General features: G+C 36.8%; 1 protein-coding gene across 3 annotated transcripts in view; it reads right to left on the reverse strand.

Moving 5' to 3' along the window:
- FIRRM (FIGNL1 interacting regulator of recombination and mitosis) overlaps positions 1–26208 on the reverse strand; it is a 76743-nt gene that overhangs the window by 15134 nt on the left and 35401 nt on the right. For all 3 annotated transcript variants that reach the window (XM_072648681.1, XM_072648683.1, XM_072648682.1), the window contains 7 exons: positions 25685–25871; positions 23180–23262; positions 22805–22856; positions 13896–13985; positions 10896–11081; positions 8173–8295; positions 5119–5214 (listed from right to left, as the gene is read on the reverse strand). In XM_072648681.1, the coding sequence (XP_072504782.1) occupies positions 5119–5214; positions 8173–8295; positions 10896–11081; positions 13896–13985; positions 22805–22856; positions 23180–23262; positions 25685–25871 (817 nt within the window). The remainder of the gene's footprint in view (positions 1–5118; positions 5215–8172; positions 8296–10895; positions 11082–13895; positions 13986–22804; positions 22857–23179; positions 23263–25684; positions 25872–26208) is intronic.

Below are 26208 nucleotides of genomic sequence, written 5' to 3' on the forward strand. Positions count from 1 at the left end.
TTCAATTAAAAAAAGAGGCATGTGAACTACTGGAGGGGGTGGGGGAAAAGGAGGCTGGAAGGGGGAGAGAAACCTGATGGCAGCAGATGATCCCATTTGGAAATACTCTTAATACAAGGTAAATAAACATAACAACCAAGAAAAGGAAAGTAAAGAAAAAGACTGACATATAGGGCTTAAAAAAAAACAACAGGACATTTAAATAATTTTTTTATAGAGTACACAAGAGGATAAAGATGAAGGTAAAACTTAAAAGAAACCGGAGAAAAGACAAAGGCATAAAAGATCTAGATCAAGGACTAAACCCCTTAAGTGAATTAATGTATTTTGTGGAACTAAATCACAGAATGGAAAGATGAATACATGGGAAGAGGAGAAGTAGATTAGAGGAATGTGTGACATACCATAATCAAGTCCATATGTCAACAATAAAGAGAAGGTAACTCCTGTGGTCTCTAATGAGTAAGAAGGAATAGAGGACAAAGTGAGAGATGGCAAAAGGGAGGGCAGTGGCAAATAGGGCAAATACAATGGGAGATCTCATCCCAATGTGGGGAGGGTATCCCACTGAAGAGCGCTGCCACAGACGAAGCAGTATATGTCTGTAATGAGGGATAATTTTAGAATGAGTTTAGGCTGCAGAGTGAGATCTTTTCCTCAGAGGAAGTTCTATCTCCATGAACAACATCCTACCATAGAAGAAAGGAAATCAGAGCTTCTGGAGCAACCAGTACATAAAAGATTTGGAGGGCATAGAGAGGAGAGATTATGGGGCAAACAGGAAGGCGGGGGCAGAATTAAACAACATGCTGTGGGACACATAGTAATTTCTTCCATTGGGCAATGATTCTATACTCACCATTTCCTTCACGAATTGATATTTCTAAGAGTAAGACAACAGAAAAAAAAAGGGATGATGGGGAAAGATCTACTAAGGTAATAATGGAGAAAATGGTTACAACTGGTTGGGGAGTTCAAACTTGGTACTTCAGAGGTACACAGAGATTAGAGAAATAATAAATTAATGTATTAACTATGAATCAAAAAATAATTCACAATATAGAAAAGGAAAGAAATTGAATGAAGAGAGTAAGGTAAAGAAGTGCTTCTTAGAAAAAGGTGCAGACCAAAAGAAAAACCAATAGATTAAAATTCCAAGACTACGTAAAGGTTTGAAAACTTAGAAGAAAGTAGTATAAGGGAAGGGGGAAGAAGGAGAAGAAAGTCTGTGAGAATAAAGTTGCATCAAAGCAGATTAAGCAAAGTCATCCTGACTTAAAAGAAGAAGGGGAACAAAAAACCCTTCCCAAGTAAAAAAAAAAATTAGAATGCAAAAGGAGGAAACACAAATTTAACTAAGAATTTCTAATGTAAATGGATTAAATAATCCGATTAAAAGAGCAAGAAAACAAAACCTCATTCATAATTGTTGACTATAAGAAATACTTTTAAAAATCATTATGAGGCTGGAAAAACTTTACAGTGCATCAGGTGATAAAAAGCAGGAGTTGCAATCATGCTACCTGACAAAACAGAAATAAAATTTCACAATATAAACAGAGACAGAGTTGGAACTACATAGCATAACGAAAATAAATATTAAACCTATACACTCCAAATGCCACAGCATTCAAGTTCAAAAAGGAAAAAGTACATGAACTACAAAATGACAATGTAATAATAATACAACACAATACAATACATAATACAACAATAATAGAAGACCTTAATGTTTCTCTCTGAGTTGCACAAATCTAATAAAAAGAAGAACAAAAGGGAAAATATGGAATTGAACCAACTGTTGGGAGAATTTAAAGCTAAAGACACATGGTGCCTTTCTGATGCACTACTAAAGAAGTTATTACTAGATATAGTTACATCTAAATATATATGTATATAGAAACTTTTAGCATTAAAACTGGCCACTTTAATTAGGGCACATAGAAAATGTAAATAAACAGGAAAAGACTAAAACGCTATATAACATTTCTCCATGAAAATTCATTTTGACTTAATTTGGGATGTCAGTAATATATCTACAGGGACCTCTACAAGCACTAGAAACAGGGAAAAGTAAAGGGAGTTCCTGCAAGTACTGGGCCATGCTGTTGTCTGTATGTATAGGAGGTAAGTTGGAGATCTCCTGTATTCTAATTATAATCCATATATTATAATGATAATTATCTAACCAGAATATAGTTATACATTATAAATATTTATTATGCATGTTTGTGTAAATGAATTCGGAATTAGTATAGACACTGTACTAATTAAGACACACTAATTGAGAAAAAGAGTCTACTCCATTTGTACAAGTGAGAGAATGGACTATGCATATACTACGTAGGAAAAAAGTTAAGTTTTTTATTATGTGTTATAACTGAAGATAGAAATCTGAATGTACTGAAGAATGTTGGCCGTGGAGTTACAGAGAGACCTAATTTTGCATCCTGCCTCTGATGTTCTCTATCTGTATCAGTATTAGAAAGTCATTTATTATCTAGACTAGAGAGTCAGGGTTTAAAAAGAGACATGAAAGAAAGCTTCATAAAGAAGTTAAGCTGGACAAGCACATTTCTTTTTTTTTTTTTTTGGACAAGATTATTAAACTTGTAGATGAGATGAAAGTTGTAGTTACAATTCAACCACCTGTATTTCAGCAAAGTGCTTTAAAAATATTCCATATTTTCTTGTGAAAGGAGAAGGAGCTGGCCTTGATGAAATGGCAATTAGATGGATTCAGAACTGTTGAATGACCAGAATCAAAGAGATGTTTTTAATGGTTCAATGTTAACATGGTAAGTGACCAATGGAATGCTGCCCCAGGGTGCTGGATCTGGACCATGACTGTTTAACATTTTTGTCAGTGACTTGGATAAAGGCACAGATGATATATTTATCAAATCTGCAAACTGACAAAAAGCTGGGAGGTGGAATCGGGATCCAACAAGATCCTGACATACTACAACATGGGACTGAATCTAATAAGATGAAATACAACAGGAGTAAAGTGTCATATATCTAGGTTCAAAAAACAACTTCATGAGTATAAGAGAGGCATGATTTGACAATAGCTTATATAAAAGTGACTAGAGGACTTTAGTGGACAAGTTGAATATGAATCAATGGTTTGAAGTAATAGATAAAAATCTAATGCAATCTTGGATTTCAGTGAGAGGCATCACTTTCAGAAGAGGTCACAGTCCTTCTGTGTTACCATTGTTCAGTCATGTCCAACTCTTCATGACCCCATTTGGGGTTTTCTTGGCAAAGATGCTGGAGTGCTTTGCCATTTCCTTCTCCAGTTCCTTTTAAAGATGAGGAAATTGAGGCAAACAGGATTAAGTGACTTGTCCAGGGTCACACAACAAGTAAATGTCTGAGATCACACTTGTGCTCAGTTCTTCCTGACTCCAAGCCCAGCATTCTATTCACTGCTCCCTCTATACTCTGCCTTAATTAGATCATATCTAGAGTATGTTCAATTTTAGATGCCATGCCATAATGAAGGAAGGACACTGATAAACTGGAGAATATACAGGGGATGGTAACCAGGATGGTGAGTGCCCATGTCATAAGAGGAATAACTAAAGGAACCTCTGCGGAAGAGAAGACTGAGGAGGAGCATGATAGTTACCATCTTGTATCCAAAGGGCATGTTGAAGAAGGACCAATCTTTTTCTTTCTGGCTCATGAGAACAGAACCAGAAATAATGGGTGGAAGATACAAAGAGGAAAACTTAGGCTTGATGCTGGGAAAACTTAAGTACAATTCGAGCTGTCCAAAAATGGAATGGGCTGTCTTGGGAAATACTGGGTTCCCATTTATTGGAGGTCTTTAAGCAGAGGTTAGGAGATGACTTAAGGGGTATATTATAGTAGGAACTCCTTTCAGCCATGGGCTGGACTAGATGGCAGCTGAGGTCCATAAAAATTCTATGATTCTGTAAACTTCCCTGGATCTGTTTCCTCATTCTTAAAACAGGGATAATACCTATAATATTTACTTCATAGGGATGTTGTGAAGATCAAATAAGGTATGAATGGTGCTTTGCAATATATGTAATTTTCTATATCATTATCAGCTATTATTCTTTTCAATTAAAGCTCACAGGTAAATTTCCTATTGTAACTTAGTCATTAGTTTCAACTGCATGGAAAAAACCTATAACCAAAGCTTCAAGTAACAAAATAACTTATCTTCATCTCTTTCTTCCCCAGTACATGTGTCAGAAAGTATGAGACAAGTAATAATTGCCCTCATCAGAAGGTATCTTGTGTGTCACCATTTTATTAAGTAATAAAGTACAGTCCTTTAATCATACGACTTACTTCATGTCTCTCCTAGGTGGTGGAAGATTTCAATTTGGGCTTTGGCAAGTCTTTTAGGTTACTCACTGAAAGATAATCCCTTCTAGGTTCAAATCAGATCCTGATCTAGTGGAATGAATTTCTATGTGTATGTCAATTGGTCTTAATGCCCTTCTGTACTTTCTAAACCATAATCTGGAGATCCTTTAACCTCTCATAACCTCCCCACAATCTCCCACAACTTAAAAGCACCAGATAGGGAATAGAATTCATCCACTTCTCTACAAGGATTCCCCAGAAAACATAGTCACATAAGTCCTGAAACCTCTCTACTACTACTGCACCCTATTAACTGAGGGAAAACAAGTCCCCTAGGTTCAACTTGATTTTACTCCACACCATAGCACAGAAGTTGCCCCAAATTACAGGACAATGACCTACAATCTCTGACTGCTAGGTGGTAGGGAAAAAAAAAGTGACAGCTGACTTAGAACTGCTTTTGGGAGTTGGGACATTCATAGAACTATATAGAAAATGGTTCTCTGTGCAAAATCTTGCTTCAAGACTTGCAGAAAAGAGAAGGGGAAATAAAGGGAAACTATAATAAGCTTCTGAAAAAGCAAGGCAAACCTAATTTGAAGAATGAGTCTCCATGTTATTTATACATAGTTCAATAATGTTATAATTGAATAAAGTGAAAAGCATATCCTTCAAAATAAACCTTGTTAAATTAGTAGAAGCCAAAATAACTCCCTAGAAATATTCTAGGTATGAGAAGTTCAATTTATTCGGGAACAATTTTCTTACCTGACTTATCAGCTGAGGTTCTATAGCTTGTATGAAAAATCCCAAGAGTGGAAGTAAAAGGCTGAGTGTCCACTGAACATTAGGCTTAGTCGAGACCTTGGTAAATACCAGAATGCAACAGTTATTTATATTTCATTTCACACTTAATCTGATTTTACTAGGAAAAAACTACAAAACACTAAAATGCAGGAAGAAAAGAAGAAAGCAGAACAGTCAAGGAAACTCCTTTTTTAAAGCAATACTGTCTTGGGACTTTTTAGAAAAATCTCCAATTAGGTCAGGTTAAAATTTATCATTAATTTTTCTGTCAAATTCAGCTCTCTACTGTAACTCAACAGAGAATCACAGTATCTCAATTGGATATTATCAAAACTGACCTCTCTTAATATGGCTGACTTTGTGTTAAAAAAAAAATAAACAAAACAAAAACCAAAGGCCTGTCTTTTCCTTTTTATTTTATTTGTTTTCAGTGTTCTACAATCACTTCCATATAACTTAGATTTTTCCCACCTCCCTCCTCCCCATCCCCGAGATAGCATACAATTTTATATAGGTTCTACACATACATTCCTATTAAATACATTTTCACCTTAGTCATGTTGCATAGAAGAATTAAAATGAATGGAAGAAATCATAAAACAAACTAGAATGTAATACAAAAGAAAATTATCTGCTACATTCTGCGATGGAATTCCATAGTTTTTTCTTTGGATGTGGAAGGCATTTTGCCTTAAGAGACCATTGGGAATTTTTTTAAGTCCTTGTGTTGCAATGAAGTTCTAAGTCTACCAGAAAAAATCCTTGCACACTGTGGTTGTTGCTATGTATAAAGTTCTCCTGGTTCTGCTCCTTTCGCTTTGCATCAGATCACATAAGTCTTTCCAGGTCTCTCTGAAGTCTTCCTGTCCATCATTTCTAACAGCACAATAGTACTCCATTACATTCGTATACCACAATTTGTTCAGCCATCCCCCAGTTGTTGGGCATCCCCTTGATTTCCAGTTTTTGGTCACTACAAAGAGAGCTGCTATAAATATTTTTGTACATATGGGGCCCTTTCCCATTTTTATGATCTCTTAGGGATACAGTTCTAGAAGCAGTATTGCTGGGTCAAAGGGCATGCACATTTTTGTCGCCCTTTGGGCACAGTTCCAAATTGCTCTCCAAAATGGTTGGATCAGCTCACAGTTCCACCAACAATGAATTAGTGTTCCAACTCTGCCACATTTTCTCCAACATTTATCATCTTCCTGTTTTGTCATGTTAGCCAATCTTATAGATGTGATGTGGTACCTCAGAGTTGTTTTGATTTGCATCTCTCTAATCAATAGTGATTTAGAGCATTTTTTCATGACTATAGATAGTTTTTTTTTCTTCCTCTGAAAACTGCCTGTTCATATCCTTTGACCATTTATCAATTGGGGAATGACTTGTATTCTCGTACATTTGACTCAGTTCTCTATATATTTTAGAAATGAGGCCTTTATCACACATACTAGCAAAAATTCTTTCCCAGTTTTCTGCTTCCCTCCTAATCTTGGTTGCACTGGGTTTGTTTGTGCAAAAACTTTTCCAGTTAATGTAATCAAAATTATCCATGTTTTCTATCTCATTTAGTCAAAAATTCTTCCCTTCTCCATAAATCTGACAAATACACTATTCCTTGCTCCACTAATTTGTTTATAGTATCAGTCTTTATGCCTAGTCATGTACCCATTTGGATTTTATTTTTGCGTATGTTGTCAGGCATTGTTCTATGCCTAGTTTCCGCCATAATGTATTTCAATTTTCCCAGCAATTTTTGTCGAACAGTGAGTTCTTATCCCAAAAGCTGGGTTCCTTGGGTTTAGATTGCTATATTCATTGACCACTGTATCTTAAGTACCTAACCTATTCCACTGGTCTACGCTTCTGTTTCTTAGCCAGTACCAAGTGGTTTTGATAATTGTTGCTTTATAATACAATTTGAGATCTGGTAGAGCTAGGCCATCTTCCCTAGCATTTCTTTTCCTTAGTTCCCGTGATATTCTGGATCTTTTGTTTTTCTAGATGAATTCTGATATTATTTTTTCTAGCCCTACAAAATAATTATCTGATAGTTTGATTGGTATGGCACTGAAGGCCTATCTTTTCCTATAAGAAACCACACAAAAACACTTACACAATAGGAAAGAAGGCAAAACTACAAAGCAAATAAATAAACAAACAAATAAATAAAGTTCTCAAGTCTAAAAGGTATGTCCTGTCTGCCACTTGGCGATATCTTTTCTCTTTAAAACTCTATTTTTCTCTCTACAACTATTCTATTTATCTCATGAAGAACAGAGGAATCAACGTAAAGCAGAAACTTTTAACTTTTTTTTTGCCTTGGACTCCTTTGGACAGGAAGCTTATGGACTCCTCTCAGTGTTTTGAAAAGCATAAAATCCATAGGATTATAAGGGAAAGCAACTATACTACAGTACAGTTATGACATTTTTGAAAAATAAGTTCATGCTCCCTGGTTAAAAACTCTTCTATCTTGTGTCTTTAGGGACCAAAAAAATGTTAAATTAAGAAAATACTGAAATATCTAAAATCTTAAAATAATAATGTGAGAATAAATATTGTAACAGCAGCCTATTTAGTAGCATCACAAAATATGGCTATACCCCTTCAGGGTCCACTAGCTTAAGAAGCCAGGATTCTCAAATTTATTTCAATTCACAAAGGTTTTCTCAACAAAAACAAGTCCCAAAATACAATTCTCACACCATCAAACAAGTAAAGTAAGTTGGCTCTGCTCTCCTCAAGCACAGGCAGCCTGGCAGTCTTCTGGATTTGCAGAGGGAAAAATGAGAGGGCAAGTTAACTATCCTTCCCCTTCTTCCCCTCAAGCCTGGTTAGCACCTGACAAACTCTAGGTCTTAGAAGGAGCCCCCAAGGCACCACTACAGAGAAGATCTAACTTAGCAATGACAAAATTGGCATACGGAAGCAAAAATCCAACATTACTGTTCTTTCAGAACTGAAGTTTGTTTAATTATTCAAGGAAATTCTAAGTTGTTTCCTTACCGGTTTAACATGTAGGATTGTCCAGAGTAGACTCACAGCTTCCAGGATTCCTGCTTGTTGGCCCACCTCCAAAGCTTCACTTACAGAATTACACACAGCAAGGAGAGCAGAGAGTGCCACATTCTAAGAAAGGAAAGAAATAAGAGCATTAGTTTTATAAGTCAAAGCCCTACAAGAATCCCAGCAGCCTGATCACCGTGGACCAGAGGCATCACCCCAAACAATCTACATGTGTCCCCCAGACAGGTTTTTAACCTCTGCCAAAACAGTTCATATACTATTTTAAGAAAGGATTTTGACAACTATTTCAGTATAATTGGTTTCTTTTGTAATTCTATGTCTTTTATGTATTAAAAATATTTTTCTGAGAAGGCTTCACCAGGATCACCAAAGGGGTCCATGAGACCAAAGCAACTGAAGAACCTCTCATCTAGAGGCAATAAAAACAACCAAGAAGGTTTTTCAGTTACTTCTTTGACAAAATGATCCATTTCTGAAAACATAAAAGCCTTGTTTCACGTTCCTAAACATAAAATCATATTTCTCTATTTGTATGAAATCAAGAAGACTAGAAATAACTAGAAATGGCCTGCATTTAAAGAGGGTTCATAAAGATCAAGTCTTTCTTTAAAAACAAGTGTAAGAAATTACAAGCAGGCTCTAACTTATAAACAGGTTGTATTGCAAGAGTCATTTTCCCACATAATCAATGATATATGGATGCGGTGGTTTCCTAGGCTAGTGCACAAAAGACTATTTAACACTTAATATACACAAAGCATGATTATCAGAAGCAGAATGTTTATTGCCAAGGCTATGACTGGCACTTAGGCAACTCACTGAGTAAGGTCAGCAATTCATGTATTCTGGACAAATGCTTTCAGATGGACAAATGATATAGACACACAAAATTAAGGGGAGAAGAGGATTCTTTTTGGTAAAATTAATTAAATTTTCAGCGATCCCAAGTTTCTCCTTGACACAAAAGCCTGTATTTTCAAAACCAATATTCTCAGGGAAGTTCTATGCCTGCTAATCATGGAGCTCTGAGCAATCAAAATTACAGGTAACCCAAAAGGGCAACCAAAAAAGATAATCCAAAAGAGAGAGATGCACAGTATAATATACCATATTACCAATAATGATTTGTGCTCAAGAAATGACACAGAAGACATAATTACAAATAGGTATAGTCATAAAAAGAGGTGGGCTGGTCATATGTCAAGAATGACAGATAATGCCTGAGTGTTATACTGGTATTCGTGAAATACTGAGTAACCTAAAGGAAAACCTTCAGCCCACTGCATAGTTCCACTATAGAGGATTTATGGGAAAATATAGACAAGCAATACATAGGATTGAGAAAGCATAGACAGGTTGTGAGTTGAACCAGTTGAAGAAATTGCTGCAATGATAAGATCATAAATCTCAATCACTGAAGTGCTGAAACACCTATAGTAGTACGAAAGAAACTAAGCACCACATATAACTATATTCCACAATAAAATAAACTCAAAGCTCCAATTTATCTGCATTCAGATATAAATAAAATGAAGTCTAGTCTGAAAATGATCTTTGATGCCTCATTCTGAGAGAATATAAGCTCCCTGAGGGTAAGAGCTATTTCATATTTAGCTTTATATTCCCAGTGCATGGCACATAGTAGGTACTTAATAGATATTTGTTGACTGACTGATTCAATCTCTTAAGATGTATGACTGTACAATACAACTATGCTATGATAAGATAATTGAGAGGTATAAGAAAAATGGAAATTTAGCAAATGCAATGATTTTTGCACAACGTACACTGATCACTTATATTGGCATATCCTACAATTAACAAAATATTTTTCAAATTAAGATTTTGACTACATCTTTATTATATTGATTATCCCTACATTGATTTTTCATTTCTACCAAGAAATACTCCTAGTTGCCTGGACAGACTCTTTGGTTTCAGCCCAAATACTTTTAGTTTTAGAAAATCAGAGCACATAGTCACTAGTAGGAACATATCCACCTTGTTTTAATCACAGGAATTTTGGTCAATAAATGAAAAATCAGATAAATTTAAGCCAGAAACTTGTAATTGTGTCCCAATCTAGGACTTGCCGGGAATTATATATAAAGAAAGTGATGAACAATTAAAAAGCACACCAACTAAATATGTCTACTGAACACTACATAGTTTCTATTATGTTCCTAGGATATTCTAAAGTTTCAAATGTGTATTATCTTAAATTACAAGTTAAACACTTGTATAGTACGGCACTATATAATACATGGTCCTTAATAAATTTTTTTAAAATGATTTTGAATAGCATCTTCTTCAGAGAAAGAATTGTATTGTCTCAACGATCCCCTTTTAATGCTCCTTATTTTATGATATGATGTCCTAAAGTTACAGAACTGAAGGGAGATGAGTTGAGTCAAACCCACCAGTCACCTTATATCCACTACTCAATGATCATTTGTTAAATTTTTTAGAAGAGGAATGGTGGTGGTGGTGGTGATAACCAAGTATCCACAATCAAAACTTTCTCAGCAAAAATGTAACAATTAAAATATTGTGTTAAATTTATTTTTAACTTGGATCTGAGTCAATGGCAAAAAAGGGGCATAAATTACATTTAACAAGAAAACCACAAATATTTATATGAATTTCTTAATAATCTAAGATGCTGAAGAGTAATTTCAATCATTTTCTAGCTCATCTCTTACCACGGATTGAAGTTCTCCTAAAGTATGCCCACTGCTTAGCCATTTCTTACACTGTGCAATTCCCACCAGGATGACTTCATTTGCTGTTTGGCTTTTAAGTTCAGGTGAAAAAGCCTTGAAGGAAATATACTGCCACAAAGGTAGATTTTCTGCTTCTTTAGGGGAAAATCTCTGGATAAATTCCATCTGAAAGAAATTGTTATAAGGATGACTAATAACCTGGTCAATAAATTTTCTCTTGTATGTAAGCACTTACTGTTTAGTATTTCTAAAACTCTTTTTAATTGCATGAAAATTTATAACGAAGAGAAGACCAATCTTTCCTCACAAAACTATGTGAAGCAGGAAGACAAATATCATTCTCTTTTCAGCATATATGCCCCCCCCAAAATGCAAAAAAGCAGTTTAAGGATAATTTGTTGTAAATTCACTGGGAAATTTTAAATGCAAGCATTAAACTATTTGTCATGCAAGGTGTTAAATGGAATAGAATTTCCTCATAGGTATAAGAACTTCCAAAGTGTTTCTGAATTCTTTTTCTGGTATGATTGATACAGACATAATATTAAAGTACACTAATAGAAAAGGATAATTAGTTAAACATTACAGTCAGCAAGCTCAGTTGACTTGGGTAAAGTGTTTAATGAAAACCTGGTCACAAGTTTGATATTGAAATAGTTCAATTAACTTTTTCTCTAGCCTATGAAGCTATAGATTATATCTATAAACAAATAACTTCCCCATACAGGGAAGCATCGATGGCAAATCTATTCCACGACTGAATAAACGACTCAATATGTATTTTCTATTAACAGTAGGGGTAAAATATTACATTCATACGCAGATTCAATAGACCTGAAGAACTTACAAACAAAGCAAATACTGAAATAATTAGGATTTTTTTTCTGTATTATGACAGAAACAGTAAACCTGAAATGCTCAAATACAAAATAAATCTATATCAGAACCACGTGTACAATAACTTTCATTTTTTAGAAAATAGTATTTGATTTGAATGCACATTCAACATCTTAAGTAGACTTTATACAAACAATTATTCCTTCATTTAAAACATGGAGCCCAACTGACATAAAGCTGCTAAGTGATTGTGAAGCAAAAAAAGTATATGTTCTGGACTTAAACTAAATTTTCTCTTTGATAGATACTTTTTTTGTTTCAAAGATTTTGTTTGTAGTAACATTGTGGGAGTGAATTTTGCTCTAATGACAAGAGAGCCCTAGCACCTGTATTGCCAGAAGGATAATTCTTCCAGTAGCAACATTACACTCATTAGCACCAACTGTCCCCTCCAGACAACACTGCTCCCATTACTGTTGAGGCTATCTCCATCCTCCCAGTCACCCATTTCCCAAACTTCATGTTGGCCTCAGCTCCTTACTGACACTCACCAGATAGCTAATCTGCGGTCAAGGCTTTAATTTGTCATTGAAACATCACTTGCACATAACCCTTTCTCCTCTCCACCATGGTGCAGGCCCATATCACTCATGACTCAACTACAGTACCAGCCTGCTTGTTGGTTTCCCTTGCTCGAGTCTCTCTGCAGGCCACCCTTGATTCCTCTACCAAGGTGTTCCTCCTAAAGTACAGATCTGACCATGTCACTCCTCTACTCAATAAACTCACTGTAATTACTAGGATCAAACAGAAAATCCTTCATTTGGCTTCAAAAGTCCTTCACTACCTGACTCCTCCTATCTTTCCAGTTATCTTACATTTTATTGCCCTCCATACATGATCCAGTGACACTAGCTTCCTTGCCTTTTCTTACAGAAGACAATCTGTCTTCCAGCTCCCTGTGTTTTTCACCAGCCATTCTCTATGCCTGGAATACTCTTACTGCTCAAATCTACCTCTTGGCTTCCCTGTCTCCTCTATCCTCCCATCCCCACCCACCTCACTTAGTGCCTTTATGTGCATCATCTCTCACTGGTATATAGTAATTTGTATATTGTCACCTCCACTAGAATCTAAGGTCTTTTGAAGGCAGGATGTGATTACCTTTTTTTTTTTTTTTTTGGTATCCTCAGAGCTTAGTACAGTAACTGGCACACAGCAGACACTTTTTAAATGCTTGTTGACTGAGTCAATTTATTCATTAAAGAGTCTAAAGGGGCTTGGCATTACTACTTTACACAAAACTAATTAAGTTCTGCTCTTTGTTTTTCCAGCCCACAGAAAATCTGAAGGCATTAAAATGGAGTTCAGGATAGCACATAGACAATGTGAAATGACAGTATGACAATGGAGGATACAGAAAAAAATAATTAAATAAAATTTTTTTTTTAAGTTCCAAAGAACAATAATCTCAACTCATTTAATATAAGGGCAAATAAGCTTCTCAACACACCTCAAAAGCCCAAGGACAACTACCATATTGCAGCACACAGCAATGCCCTTGTCATCAAGGAAAAGTTAATGATTTTAAATTACCATTTAAGGTAAGTAAAGATGTAGCATGTTTCAAATATATTTCCATGAAAGATGCTTTAGGCACCTTGGAAATCTGTGGACTGAGAATCCTCAATAATAGTGGATAAATGAGGTGTTATTTTTTAAGCTTTACGTAAAGCTCAACTGAAGCAGGAGAAAAATTTGAAATGCCATCATATGCATAAATCTAACTTGAATTAATATTGTCTTCTAAAATACAAGTTACTTTAAATAAAAACTTTAATTTTGATAAATATTTTCAAGTTATATTACATGTATATAAAAGGTGGTGATTTAAAATGGACCTTTCAAAAAAAAAGTCATTGTTAAAATAATAACTTGGAGTTAACAACCCAGTATTCACACTTAGCTATGTGTTTTCTTTAAATGAAACAATACACTCAGAATTATTGTAGCCAAGGCACTTCAAGACTGAATTTATACTTAAATTTAAAAAAAGAAGGAATCATTTAAATGAATTCTGGTTTCAATTTAAAGAAGTGTGTTAAAAGCAGGAAGCCAAAAAGAAGGTAGTAGTGATCTTGCCTGATGGTGTGTATCCATGAGAAATAACAGTCGTCTTAGCAGAACTGACAAATTAGTGAGCTGATAACATTCTCCAGGGCAAGACTTAATCTGAAAAATAAAAAAGGAAAAATTAAATCTCAGTTGTTGCCCTATAATAACCTTCATATAGGTCAGCTGAAATACAATCTTTTACAGGAAGGCTTTCTCGACATGTTGGGTGGTTGGTTGACTGTTGTTCTTCGTCTTCAAAGAGGACCAAAATGGCACCACCATGATAAAGCGAAATTTTAGTGTGTACAACTGTGACTGATCAGATATGAGCTCGGAATGCTCTACCATAGGTTGGGCACAGATTCACAGTCCATGTGAATATTTGGGGTGGATATCCCAAATTTGTACATCCTGTGTTTACTTGGTGCTGTCTCAAAGAGCACAGCACCCTTTCTCATGTGGGGCACACCATGCTGAGCATTCCTGTGCCAGTGTCTCCCATCCTGCACAAGTCAAATCCGAAGCTCTTAAGAGAGACCTTGAGTGTGGCCTTGTATCGTTTCTTCTGGCCATCATGTGATCACCTGCCCCATGAGAGTTCTCCATAAAATAGTCTTTTTGGCAAGAATACATTTTGCATTTGAAGAGCATGGCCAGCCCAACTTAGTTGTGCTCTCACAAATTTGTGGATCCTGCATTTACTTTGTGCTGTCTCAATTCTGCTTTGCTCAAAGAGCACAGCACCCTTTCTGATGTGGGCATGCTCAGTGGTCCTGTGCCAGTTTCTCCCATGTCGCACAGTCAAATCCAAAGTTCTTGAGAGAGACCTTGAGAGTGTCCTTGTATCGTTTCTTCTGGCCACCATGTGATGCCCCATGCAAGTTCTCCATAAAATACTCTTTTTGGCAAGCATACATTTTGCATTTGAACAATGTGGCCAGCCCATCTCTGAAGCATAGTTTGAATGCTTGGCAGTTCAGCTCGAGCAAGGACTTCAGCGTCTGGTACTTTATTCTGCCAGGTGATACTCAGAATCTTCCTAAGACATGGAAGCAATTCAGTTTCCTGGCATGGCACTGGTAGTAGACTGTCCACGTCTCACAAGCATATAACAATGAGGTCAGCACAATGGCTCTGTAGACCTTCAGTTTGGTAGTCAATCTGATACCTCTTCTCTCCCAAACTTTGCTTTGGAGCCTCCCAAACACTGAGCTAGCTCTGGCAATGCGTGCATCAACCTCATTGTCAATGTGTACATCCCTAGAAAGTATACTACTAAGGTAAGTGAACTTATCCACAGTATTCAAAATTTCTCCATTTGTTATAACCAATGGTTCCACATATGGATGATGTGGGGGTAGCTGATGGAGCACCTGTGTTTTCTTGGTGTTAATTATTAGGCCAAAATTAGCACAGACAGAAGAGAATTGATCCATACTTTGTTGCATCTCACCTTCAGAGGCTGCATTGAGTGCACAATCATCTGCAAACAGAAAATCATGCACCTCCACTTTGGTCTTGGATTGTAGCTTTTTCAAATTGAAGAACTTGCCATCCGTACGGTAGCTGACCTTGATGCCGTGTTCATCCTCATTGAAAGCATTTGTCAACATGGCTAAAAACATCAGAGCATGGGAGCAAGCACACAGCCCTGTTTCGCTCCATTGGTGACTGGGAAGGCACGAGAGCTTTGTCCATTATCCAGAACCCGGGCAAACATGCCATCATGAAATTGACATACAATATTGATGAACTTCTCTAGGCAACCAAATTTTGACATAATTTTCCATAAGCCTTCACGACTAACAGTGTCAAAGGCCTTGGTCAGATCTACAAACATGGTGTACAGATCTCTGTTCTTGGAGTTGTCGGGCAGCAAACACCATTTTGACTGTTCCTCAGCCTTTTCTGAAGCCACACTGGTTCTCAGGTATATGACCATCTTCCAGGTGAAGATCAGCCTATTAAGGAGGACTCTAGCAAGAATTTTGCCAGCAATGACTAAGAAAGAGATCCCCTTGTGATTTTTGCAGGACAATCTATTCCCTTTACCCTTATAGAGATGGACAATGGAGGCATCCTTGAACTCCTGGGGGATAACTTCCTCTTGCCATATAACCTGGGAAATTTCAGTCACCTTTTGTATGAGCAATGATCCCTCTACCTTGTAAATCTCAGCTGGAATAGAATCAGCACAAGGTGCTTTCCCACATGAAAGGAGCCTAATGGCTCTCAAAACCTCTTCTTTAGTTGGAAGTTCAGCTAAGGAGGGATTGACTTGAACCTAAGGTAAATGGTCAACGTCCTCAGCATTGATTGATGATGGTCTGTTGAGAACACTATGGAAGTGTTCAGCCCATCTCTCTAGGATCATGTCCTTATCACTAATCAATGTGGCTTCATCAGCACTGAGTAGTTGTGATGCACCATAGCTTTTTGGTCCATGAATAGCTTTCAGGGAATCATAAAAGAGCTTTGGATTGTTACTATCAGCATAAAACTGAATTTCATCTGCCTTCTTACTGAGTCAGGAATCCTGCATCTCTCTAAGCTTTGCTTGTATTTGCTTTTGATGGAATTAATGCTGCCTTCTTAGAGGGGGATGAACTATCTTTCTGGTAAATCCTGTGCAGTTCTCGTTTTTCATTTAGCAGCTTCTGAATTTCCCCATCATTTTCATCAAATCAGTCTTGGTGTTTGCGAGTGTTCTGACCCAGATGAGCAAATGCAGTGCTGTACACCAAATCTCTGAAAGTTGCCCACTCCTTTTATGCTCCACTGTTGCCAACTGTGTGTAGGCTCAACTTTCCCTCAGCAGCAAACTGTTCATGCTCAGAGAACAGCTCTAATTTGTTGACAGTAATTCTTCTGGTAGTCATTTTGCCTTGGGGGCAGTGTTTTTGATGAATGCGAATATTTAGCTTGAAAAGGGTAAGTCTAAGATCAGTCCAGCGCTCTCTGCACCACACATTGCCTTTGTCACTCTCACATCTTTTGTATCTCTTCTCCTTACAATCATGTAGTCTATTAGATGGCAACGTTTGCTGCAAGTTTGTTGCTGAAGTTTTATTGCGTTTAGGTATTTGGAAGACAGTGTTGGTGATGAGAAGACCACACGATACACAAATCTTCAGCAGTAAATGACCACTGCTGTTGCTGTTTCCAACTCCATTCCTCCTTAGGACTCCCTGCCAAGTCTGGTAGTCTGAGCCTACTCTAGCATTAAAGTCACCCAGAATTATAAGCTTGTCCTCTTTTGGCACATTGACGATAAAGGTCTCTAGGTCTTCATAAAATTTCTCTTCGACTTCATCAGGGTTTGTCATGGTAGGAGCATAGGAACTGATTAATAGTGGCATGGCACTTTCCTTCGAGTGGCAATCGCACTGTCATGAGCCTGTCATGCACTCCTTTTGGCAGGCATACCAGCTTGTTGATTAGATTAGTTTTGATTGAAAAACTCATGCCAGTCTCATGGCGCTCCCCTTCACTGCACCTACTCCAGAAAAAGGTATATCCAGCTTCAGTAAGCTGGCCTTCATTTGCCAACCTTGTTTCACTCAGGGCTGCTATTTGGATGCAATACCTGTTGAGTTCCCTTGCAACAAGAGCAGTTCTTCATTCAGGTCTACTAGATTCTGTGTTGTCTATTAGTGTGCGCATGTTCCATGTGCTAACGGTGAGTGGAATCATCTTTGCAGATGTTTTTGTACATTTTGTACATTTTTTTGTGTTTTGACCTGGGCTGGGTAAGCAGACAATGTTTAGGGCACCTTTTGTAGCCCCCTTCCTCACACCAGGAGGTAGCAGTGCAATCTTTAAAAGGCTGCTCAGACACCCAGGGGGCTGCCAGGTCCCACTGCTGCTTCCAGTGAGAAATGACCCTATGGCCTGGGCCGCCTATGTGCAGGGTTGTGACTACAACTCCCAGTGTATCCACACCTGCTGCTTCATCACTTACCTGTCACCACAAGACTTTTGAGGCATAATAATGAAATGTTATGGGTGATGTCTTTTGATTCGTGAGGCAGAGTTGCACGAAGCAGTCAGTCTCACTCTCTCCTTCATGGTCATCATAGTCCAGTGGCAGGACAGAATCAAGATGGCAGGTGATGGCTCAGGATGGAGTGGATGACCTTGGCATCTTCAGTGTCTAACCAAGGTCTAAGTGCTCCACATCATCAGCTTCATCTGCCTTCATGGCCATTGGAACAAACTGTTCTCATCCACTCATTCCACCAGAGGAAGTCTTCACATGCTTGGGGTAGACACCCCTAACTCACCAATGAGTTTGAGAACCCTTGGTTACCCTCAACCTGGTTTGGTCTGTCTGCCGAAACTGTTTACCAGGGTGTGGCCACTGCACATGCTGCAGCTTCTTGGAGCCACAGGTGAGAGTTAGGTGGAACAGGTGGACACCAAAAGTGGAAAGAGTCCTGAAAAGGGCTCAGCAGCCATCACACCAGAGGTACTGGTCCTCCCTGAACACACCTTAACCCCATGTACATAGACATGTATATTCTTACAGATCTATCTATCCATCTCTCTATAGATATATGAGTATATGTGTGTATATATATATATATATATATATATATATGCATGTGTATATATATATATATGTATGTATATGTGTGTATATATGTATGTATGTACGTATGTATGTAAATGATGTCTGTATCTCAGGAGTGAGGAAAGTATGCTAGGTATAGGGGAATAGCTAGTAGAAAAAGTCGTCTTCTGCAAGTAGTAAGGAGATCAGATATAGATAATATACCCGACACAAAATATATATCTTGCTTGTACATATTTCTTTCCATATTGTCTTCCCCTTCAGATCTCCTTGAAAGCAAGGCTAATTTTTTTCCACTTTCTTTGTATCCTAAGCACTTAGCAGAGTACCTGGCAAGTAGTGAATGTATAATAAATGTATGTCGGCTTGCTGACTTGGTGATTAACTGGTAAAGCTCAAAGGCAAAAAGTGCAAAAGAGACTCACTCAGAACCATATTCCAAATGATTTAGGAACTTCTTATTTAAAAGATCCTTTAAGAATTACCATTGCCATTTATTAAGCATTTAATATATGCAGAGAACTAGACTAGGTACCCTAATAGTATTTAGATAGAAGGGTCTCTACCCTAAAGGAATAAACAATAGTCTTCTTGTACATTTTGATGGATCTATGATCTTACTGATATGGCATTATGGCTAAAGACATATCATAAATGATCCATGCCTTCTAGGTCTGCTATCAATCACCTTGACTATATCTTCCATGGAGGTATACCCAACATGCTGCGAGTCATTTTCTAGTTCCCTTGACATTATGTGGATACCAAAGAAATATGCTGATATGCATTGATTATTCTTCTCTTGCCACATGACTTGGACCTATTTTTCTAGTCATAAACTTCTCTGAAGATGTTCTTTACACCACTTCTCTTCTGTAATTCTTTGTTGATAATGCCTATCCATCATGAGCCTCTTCATTTCTCTTTGGAGACCTTCAACTTTAATTGTCTGGAGACCAGTATTTTAAAATTTGTAGCCACACTGCATCCCTGGAAGAAGCCTGTCATTAAAATGACACTTGGGGTCCCAAAGGAAATTCAGACCATTGTCTTATTCAACTCTGGGCATAGCTCATTGACCATGTGTAGTGTCTATCCAAAATACATGTACTGTTGGACCAAATTTATGGGTTATCCATTCAAATGCACATTCTATTATGGACAAGAATTTTTTTTTTCTAGGATGGACAACTAGGTCATAGTACATATGAATAATTAAAGATCTTCCAGAGAAGCCTTTTCAGTATTCCAGTACTTGGTACAATCAGCACAACATAATCTGATAAGAGCATTTTAAGGATCTCACCATCAATAAGGAATCCCTATTCCATTTGGATTCGGTGCTGGGCATCTTTTCCAACAGTGGTTTTTATATCCTCACTTAATATTTAATATTAGAGAGATGAACAAAATTATTCACTTTTGTGTTTCAAGGACTTATGTAACTTTGACATATACATGGGCGACAGATCCCATGAATAAAATGCCTTTTTTTCTTCTAGCAATTAATGAACAACAAGCACAGCAGTATCTTGTATTCTCTTTATGTCAGTCAATTGTATGACTGTAAATTCAGAGTCTGCTGTATGATATTCCTTGTGAAAATCTGCCTGTTGCTGTTTCACAACTTCATCGAGGCTGCCTGATTCCTATGTGGATTATTGTCTTTAAAATTTTGTACAGAGAGCATGAATGAAACATTAAACATCTACCTTTGGGAAGGGGTAACAACAGGATTCTAGATTTCTTCCAAAGTCTGGTAGCTCTTTTCCTTTCAGATACTCTAAGGACAGATTCCTCAGCAACTTCAAAAGTGTGTCTTCTGAAGCACAGACCTCCTCTGTGTAGATTTGGTCTAGTCTAACTGATCATATCATCACTGTTTTCTTTAATGCTCTAATTCCTCATATAAAATATTAGGAATTTGATAAAGCACTACAAATATGGTGGTTCTGTTGTTTGGGTGGAGGAAAGAATGTGATAAAAATATTTACAGAGCTTTTTCTATTTTCTATTTTGGTTACCTGTCTTCAACTTTCATCCTTAAATGTCCTCAGAATGATTTTATTTTAAATGGGTCTATTACCAAGTTTTCTGAAAAATTGTTTTCCCTGAACTGCTTCTGTTTTATGCAAAGAAACTTCTCATAATCTTAATTATACAGTTTTCCTCTCTCACATCTTACAAATTAGCTAATATTCTAAATTGCTGCTGCCTTTGACTGGAATACCTCTCACTTGATAAGGATTCAAGAGTTTGCTGACTGAAGAATTTTCTAAGTTCTGCTGGTCCCCTCATCATGAAAATTTTTTTATCAGGTAAGTTTCCTTACAAAACATTAGTAACCTATGTCAATATGTGGGTTTTTGGGGACACATTTGTGAACATAAAAAGCCTAAGTAGATCAGACCAGAATTGTACAACTTATCTTCTCATATGAATTCTTTCTCCAAGTTGGGTACCGACTGATGCTTACTTGACAAGTCAGTAACCCGACTTCTGACAAGTATAGCACAAAATGTCTAACCAACAATAAGCCTTCAGAAACATTATGAGAAAGCATATACTGAATACTGAAAAAAATACTAAAATACTGAAATACTAATAAAATACCCAAAACAAATGCTATACATTAGGTAAGCCTTATTCTAATAGATTTACTTAAGTAGTTTTGAAAATTTCTCACATAAGTTTCCAAAAAGATAAAACATGCATCTTCAGCATCACAGAAATCAAAATATTTAAATTATAAATAAAATAAACAAAAAGCTACTTCTGAAATTATGTCTAGGATCCAACTAAACACTAATAAAAAAGATAAAGTCCCATTTTTTTCAACAGGTAACACAGCAGAGTAGTGTGGGCTGGGAGTTAGGATCACCTGAGTTCAAATTTGGCCTCAGCCACTTACTAGCTATGGGATTTGGGTTTCTTTTACAGTAGGAAGGTCTAGATCAAAAGATTCAGCTATTCTATCTTTATGCACTTAGTTACTGGGCAAGGATTTCAAATCTGGATTATCAAAAGTTTCTATTTAGGCAATTTAAAAATTATGGGATTCTTAGCATCCTATGCTATTTTTTCTACCAGTTTGCTACCTTCACTGCTGAAGTAGAAAAGTCAGGGTAGGAGGCTGTGTAATGCACTCAGAAATATTTTGCACTTTTGCTGGTTTCAGAGGTTGATGTGGTGAAAGAATTCATCACCAAGGAACAAACCTACTGCTGATGAGGATTCTCATACTCACCTAGGCACCTGGTCTTCAAAAAGCAAACACATTCTGCTGCTGGGACCATATTCATGAGCCTTTCCAGTGAGAGAAAGAACCTACCAAAGTCAGTGCTTTTCTGGCAAAGCCTTTAAGAGCCTAAGGTTATCTCCATCTCATGATGAGTGATCAGAGTAGGACTTTGTGAAAAATCATATAGTAAAATAGGGGAAAATGCTTTTATAACACAAAAATTATCACTTACTTAATTCTGTTAAAATTTCCAAAGACGGTACAGATAGCAAAAGAATATCCTGTCCACTGAAAAGCTACACAGGGTGCCCAAAACTTCTCAGGATTTAAAAGGGACTTCATTCCCTCAATCTATTTCCTTCTCAATTGAAGCAAACACCAGAATAACTTTTATTTTTCCCTTTTTGGAACTTTTGGGTTTTTTTTAAATAAACAAAGTCAAAGATATGAATCACTTTAAAGTTCATTTCCATTTGGTGGTGTTGTTCAGTCATTTGAGTAGTGTCCAGCTCTTCTTGATCCCATTTGGGTTTTCTTGGCAAAGATATTAGTTTGCCATTTCCTTCTCCAACTCATTTTACAGACGAAGAAACTGAGGCAAACAGGGTTAAGTAACTACCCAGGGTCAAACAGCTAACTAAGTGTCTGAGGCCAAATTTGAACTCAGAAAAGTATTCCTGACTCCAGGCCTGCTACACTATAGCGCCACCTAGCAGCCATTTCCATAAACAGTCCTAATTCAAAGGTCATTATGAAAGTTAAGTCATTGTTTGAATCAGATGAAAAAGACTTTTTTTTGGCACGCATAATTTCTGATTTCTACTGTACATTCAATTTTAAGGTCCTTTTCATTTAAAAAAAGTTCATTTTATCCATATCCAATACATTCTAATCATTCTGAGAGTAAGATTTTCTCAACATACAACAATTCCTTAGTTTTCAATCACCATTATTTCTAATTCTTCTTTCTGAAAAGTATTAAATTAATCACAGAAGAAATGAACCCTGCAGTGCAATATGCATATTACCTTCCACTTCTAGTACTCTCTAAGATAAGAGTATAGAAGAGAATTTACATACCTAAGTACAGTAATGGACTTTAGATCCAGTTACCCTACTCACCAAATGTGCTATTACGAACACATGATGGGCACAGAGTTCAGCAGTCCCATACCTGAGATGCAAAACAGAAATAATTCAGGCTCATATACTTATTAAACAAGCAAGGAAATGAGCTCTAGTATGGCAATACATATTTTTAAAAACAAATGCAAACTTCAATCATTTTCAAGAAGACAGAAAACAAGCTAAGAAATGTTAGTCTGGGCTTCAGAAAGATGGTCTATGGTAGCTCTCTGTTCTGCGAGACTACTACTCTTCCTATACAAAAGATCAAACCTGCAACCAAAATACCTTTGAACTGCCAATTACTGCTACTTATTCCTACAAATCAATGTAAACATATATCAAACAGCAATTTTTTAGATTATATCTTACCGGGCCAGGAAGCACCATGTATCCATGGCTAATAAGGAGGTGATCATTCCAGAATTAAGAACAGCATTCAATAATGTGACATCCTGATATGAACAGAAATTTGTATTTAAAAATTACATATACAAATATATATTCCTTATAGAATGTAAGGTCATTGACAGCAGGGATTGTTTCACTTTTGTCCTTTTTTCTCTAGCACTTCACATAGTGCCTGGCACAATAAATACATGTCTGTTGATTAAAAGACTGGTGCCAGATTGTGAAGGACTAGAAATGTCAAAAAAGAGGAATGTATATTTTATTATGGAGGATAAAGGGCATCACTGCTTCTTCCCAAGCAGGGGAGGGACATGGTCAGAACTGGTGCTCTACAAAGATCAATTTAGCAGCTGTATGGAGAATATACTAGAGAAGGAAGAGGATGGATGGAGGAAGACTTATTTGGGTGGGCCTGAACTAAGATGCTTCTGGTGTGAATGGAGAAAAGAGGCCATATGCAAAAGATATAGTGGAGGTATAATCAGTCAAAGTCAGCAACTGATTGACTATGGGAAATGAGTAAGAATAAAGGCTGGAAGATGACTCCTATTACAGTCAAAATAAGGGAAACTGAGGCACAAAGTTCTGCACTTATTAATAAAGTATGAATTTACCAATAAACAGGATCTCAGCTTCCTCAGAAAAGCTAAGATCTTGCATGAAGGGGACAGCTCCCTTTTATAGTTTTGGGGAATACAGAACAAATAACGGGACTTCATAGGCGGGGAACAAGTTATGATTGGTTAAAAATGCTCAATATTATGAATGGTGAAGTCAATAGAGTTCAGGCATGGGGGAATAATATGATTGGCTGGAAAATGGGAATGAGGGGCATGCAACAATCCCCTCCTTCCCTCCTATGATAAGAAATGTTCATTGTTTAAGTCTACCTAAAAGTTTAGAGATAGTGGACCAGAATTCTTTGGACAACAAACCAGATATACTTGAAAGATGGCTTGGCAGTGCAAATGATATTTTATTCTTTCCAATTACATGTAAAGATAGTTTCCAACATTCATTTTTTTATAAGATTTTGAGTCCCAAATTTTTCTCCCTCCCACCTTGCCCTCTTCAAGATGGCAAGCAATCTGATACGGGCTATACATGTGTAATCATGTATATTTCTACACCTGGTGGTATAAAGATATCAGACCAGGCTCCCTGGTGTCCCCCTGTAGCCCTCAACGATAACAGATTTCCTTGAGGCAAGAATAAAACAATGATTATGAGCAGATTTCTAAACTTAACTCATTACAGGCCAGCTGAACTTCTGAACTAAGCTCAGAGACAAAGAACCATGATGTAGGCAGTTACAGGGCAAAATCAATTAACTGTAAAGAGGGTCAATTAAAAAATGATACAGAATCAATCTATTTCATTCTATAGTCACGAACTAGGGTGACCAAAAAAATGGTGATACATTCAACAGAAACAGGGAAACTGAACAGAGGCATGGACTTGTGGGCAACGAAAATGAATTCTATTTTAGATATACTGATTTTGAGATGCCTATAGGACACAGAAGTGGAAGAGCTGGGCTTCAAGAGAGCATCGGATACACAGATTTACATAGAGATGATGGTTGAGGGAATATAACCTGATGTGATCACCAAGAGAGTTCAGAGATAGAAGAGGGCCCAAGAGAGGCTGAAATTACACAAAAAATAAGCATTTTCAGTTTCATTATGAGTGTAGTATTTAATCCTCAATGCAAAGTATGGCAGCAACTGAAACTTTCCCCTGCAGTCTGATATTTATCCTTGCTAATCCAGTGACTCAAACATGGTTCCCATATTACTGGTTTTCTATATAGGTCCTATAGGCATTGCTTTAATTTAAAACAGATATTGCTTCACTAGTGTATTTGTCAAAAACAATTATTTTTCCCATAACTTCTGACAGAGAGTCTGTATTTTTTTTTTGGATGCAGGAAGTGAAAAGAGGCACTACATGGAATAATAGATAATAGAGTCTTTTTTCAAGTATAGTCTTGAATTCAACTTTATTTCAAAAATTATACCTTTATGTCTAAGGTTTATAAAAAGGCCAAATTTTACATGTAATTAATTTTTAAATGAACCAGTAGAAAACAAAACTTTAAGTATCATGCTCCTTCTTTCCTCATGTAGGATTATAGATTTAAAACTCTACATCCACTATATCTCTCACTCCCTCTACTTTCTTTTCCACTCCTATTTCTAGAAAGATATTAACTAAATAATTGTACTGAGATATGATTAGCATAAACATCTACTTTTTAGGATGAATAATAAATAAAGGTGAAGATAAATGTTAAGGAAGATAAGGATGACTGCCAAAAAGACTATATAGAAACATTCTTTCCATCTATTCCACAATTTTTCTCCCCAATTTCTATGTTGAATAATTTCAGTGGAAAAATAGTAGGAGTTCTATATATTACAGTTTTCATTGATAAACTATTCCCAAAATTTTATCACAGCTTACCAGTTCAGGGAGCAGGGATGTGTGAAATGAAGCAATGAAGGTGCACAGGTGGACACAGACATACTGATAGAAGGTGACAGTTACTTCAGCTTGTCCTTTACTCATAACTTCGGGCAAATTAGCAGGTAAAGAGAGCTCCCCTGAACACTGCTCAAAACTGGAGAAAACGGCTTCAAGCAAAGGCATCCTAGAGAAAGCAAGAAAGTGAAGCCAATATGATCACCATTTAATCCTCAAACATACAATTTTAACAGTAACACATGAGGATTATACAGACCAAGAAAAATGTCTTAAGAGATAGAACAAAGATACTTGACACATGACAAATGGGATAATTTCACAGAAACCTGGGAAGATTTACAAGAACTGATGCTGAGTGAAGAGAGCAGAACCTGGAAAACTATTTATACAACGGCAACAATGTAAAATAAAAACAACTTTGAAAGACTTAAGAACTCTGATGAATTCAAGAGTACTGATGAAATGTAATACCCAACTCCTGACAGTGAGGTGACAGGTTCAAG

The sequence above is a fragment of the Notamacropus eugenii genome, chromosome 2 (assembly GCF_028372415.1).
Source record: "Notamacropus eugenii isolate mMacEug1 chromosome 2, mMacEug1.pri_v2, whole genome shotgun sequence".
Lineage (NCBI taxonomy): Eukaryota > Metazoa > Chordata > Mammalia > Diprotodontia > Macropodidae > Notamacropus > Notamacropus eugenii.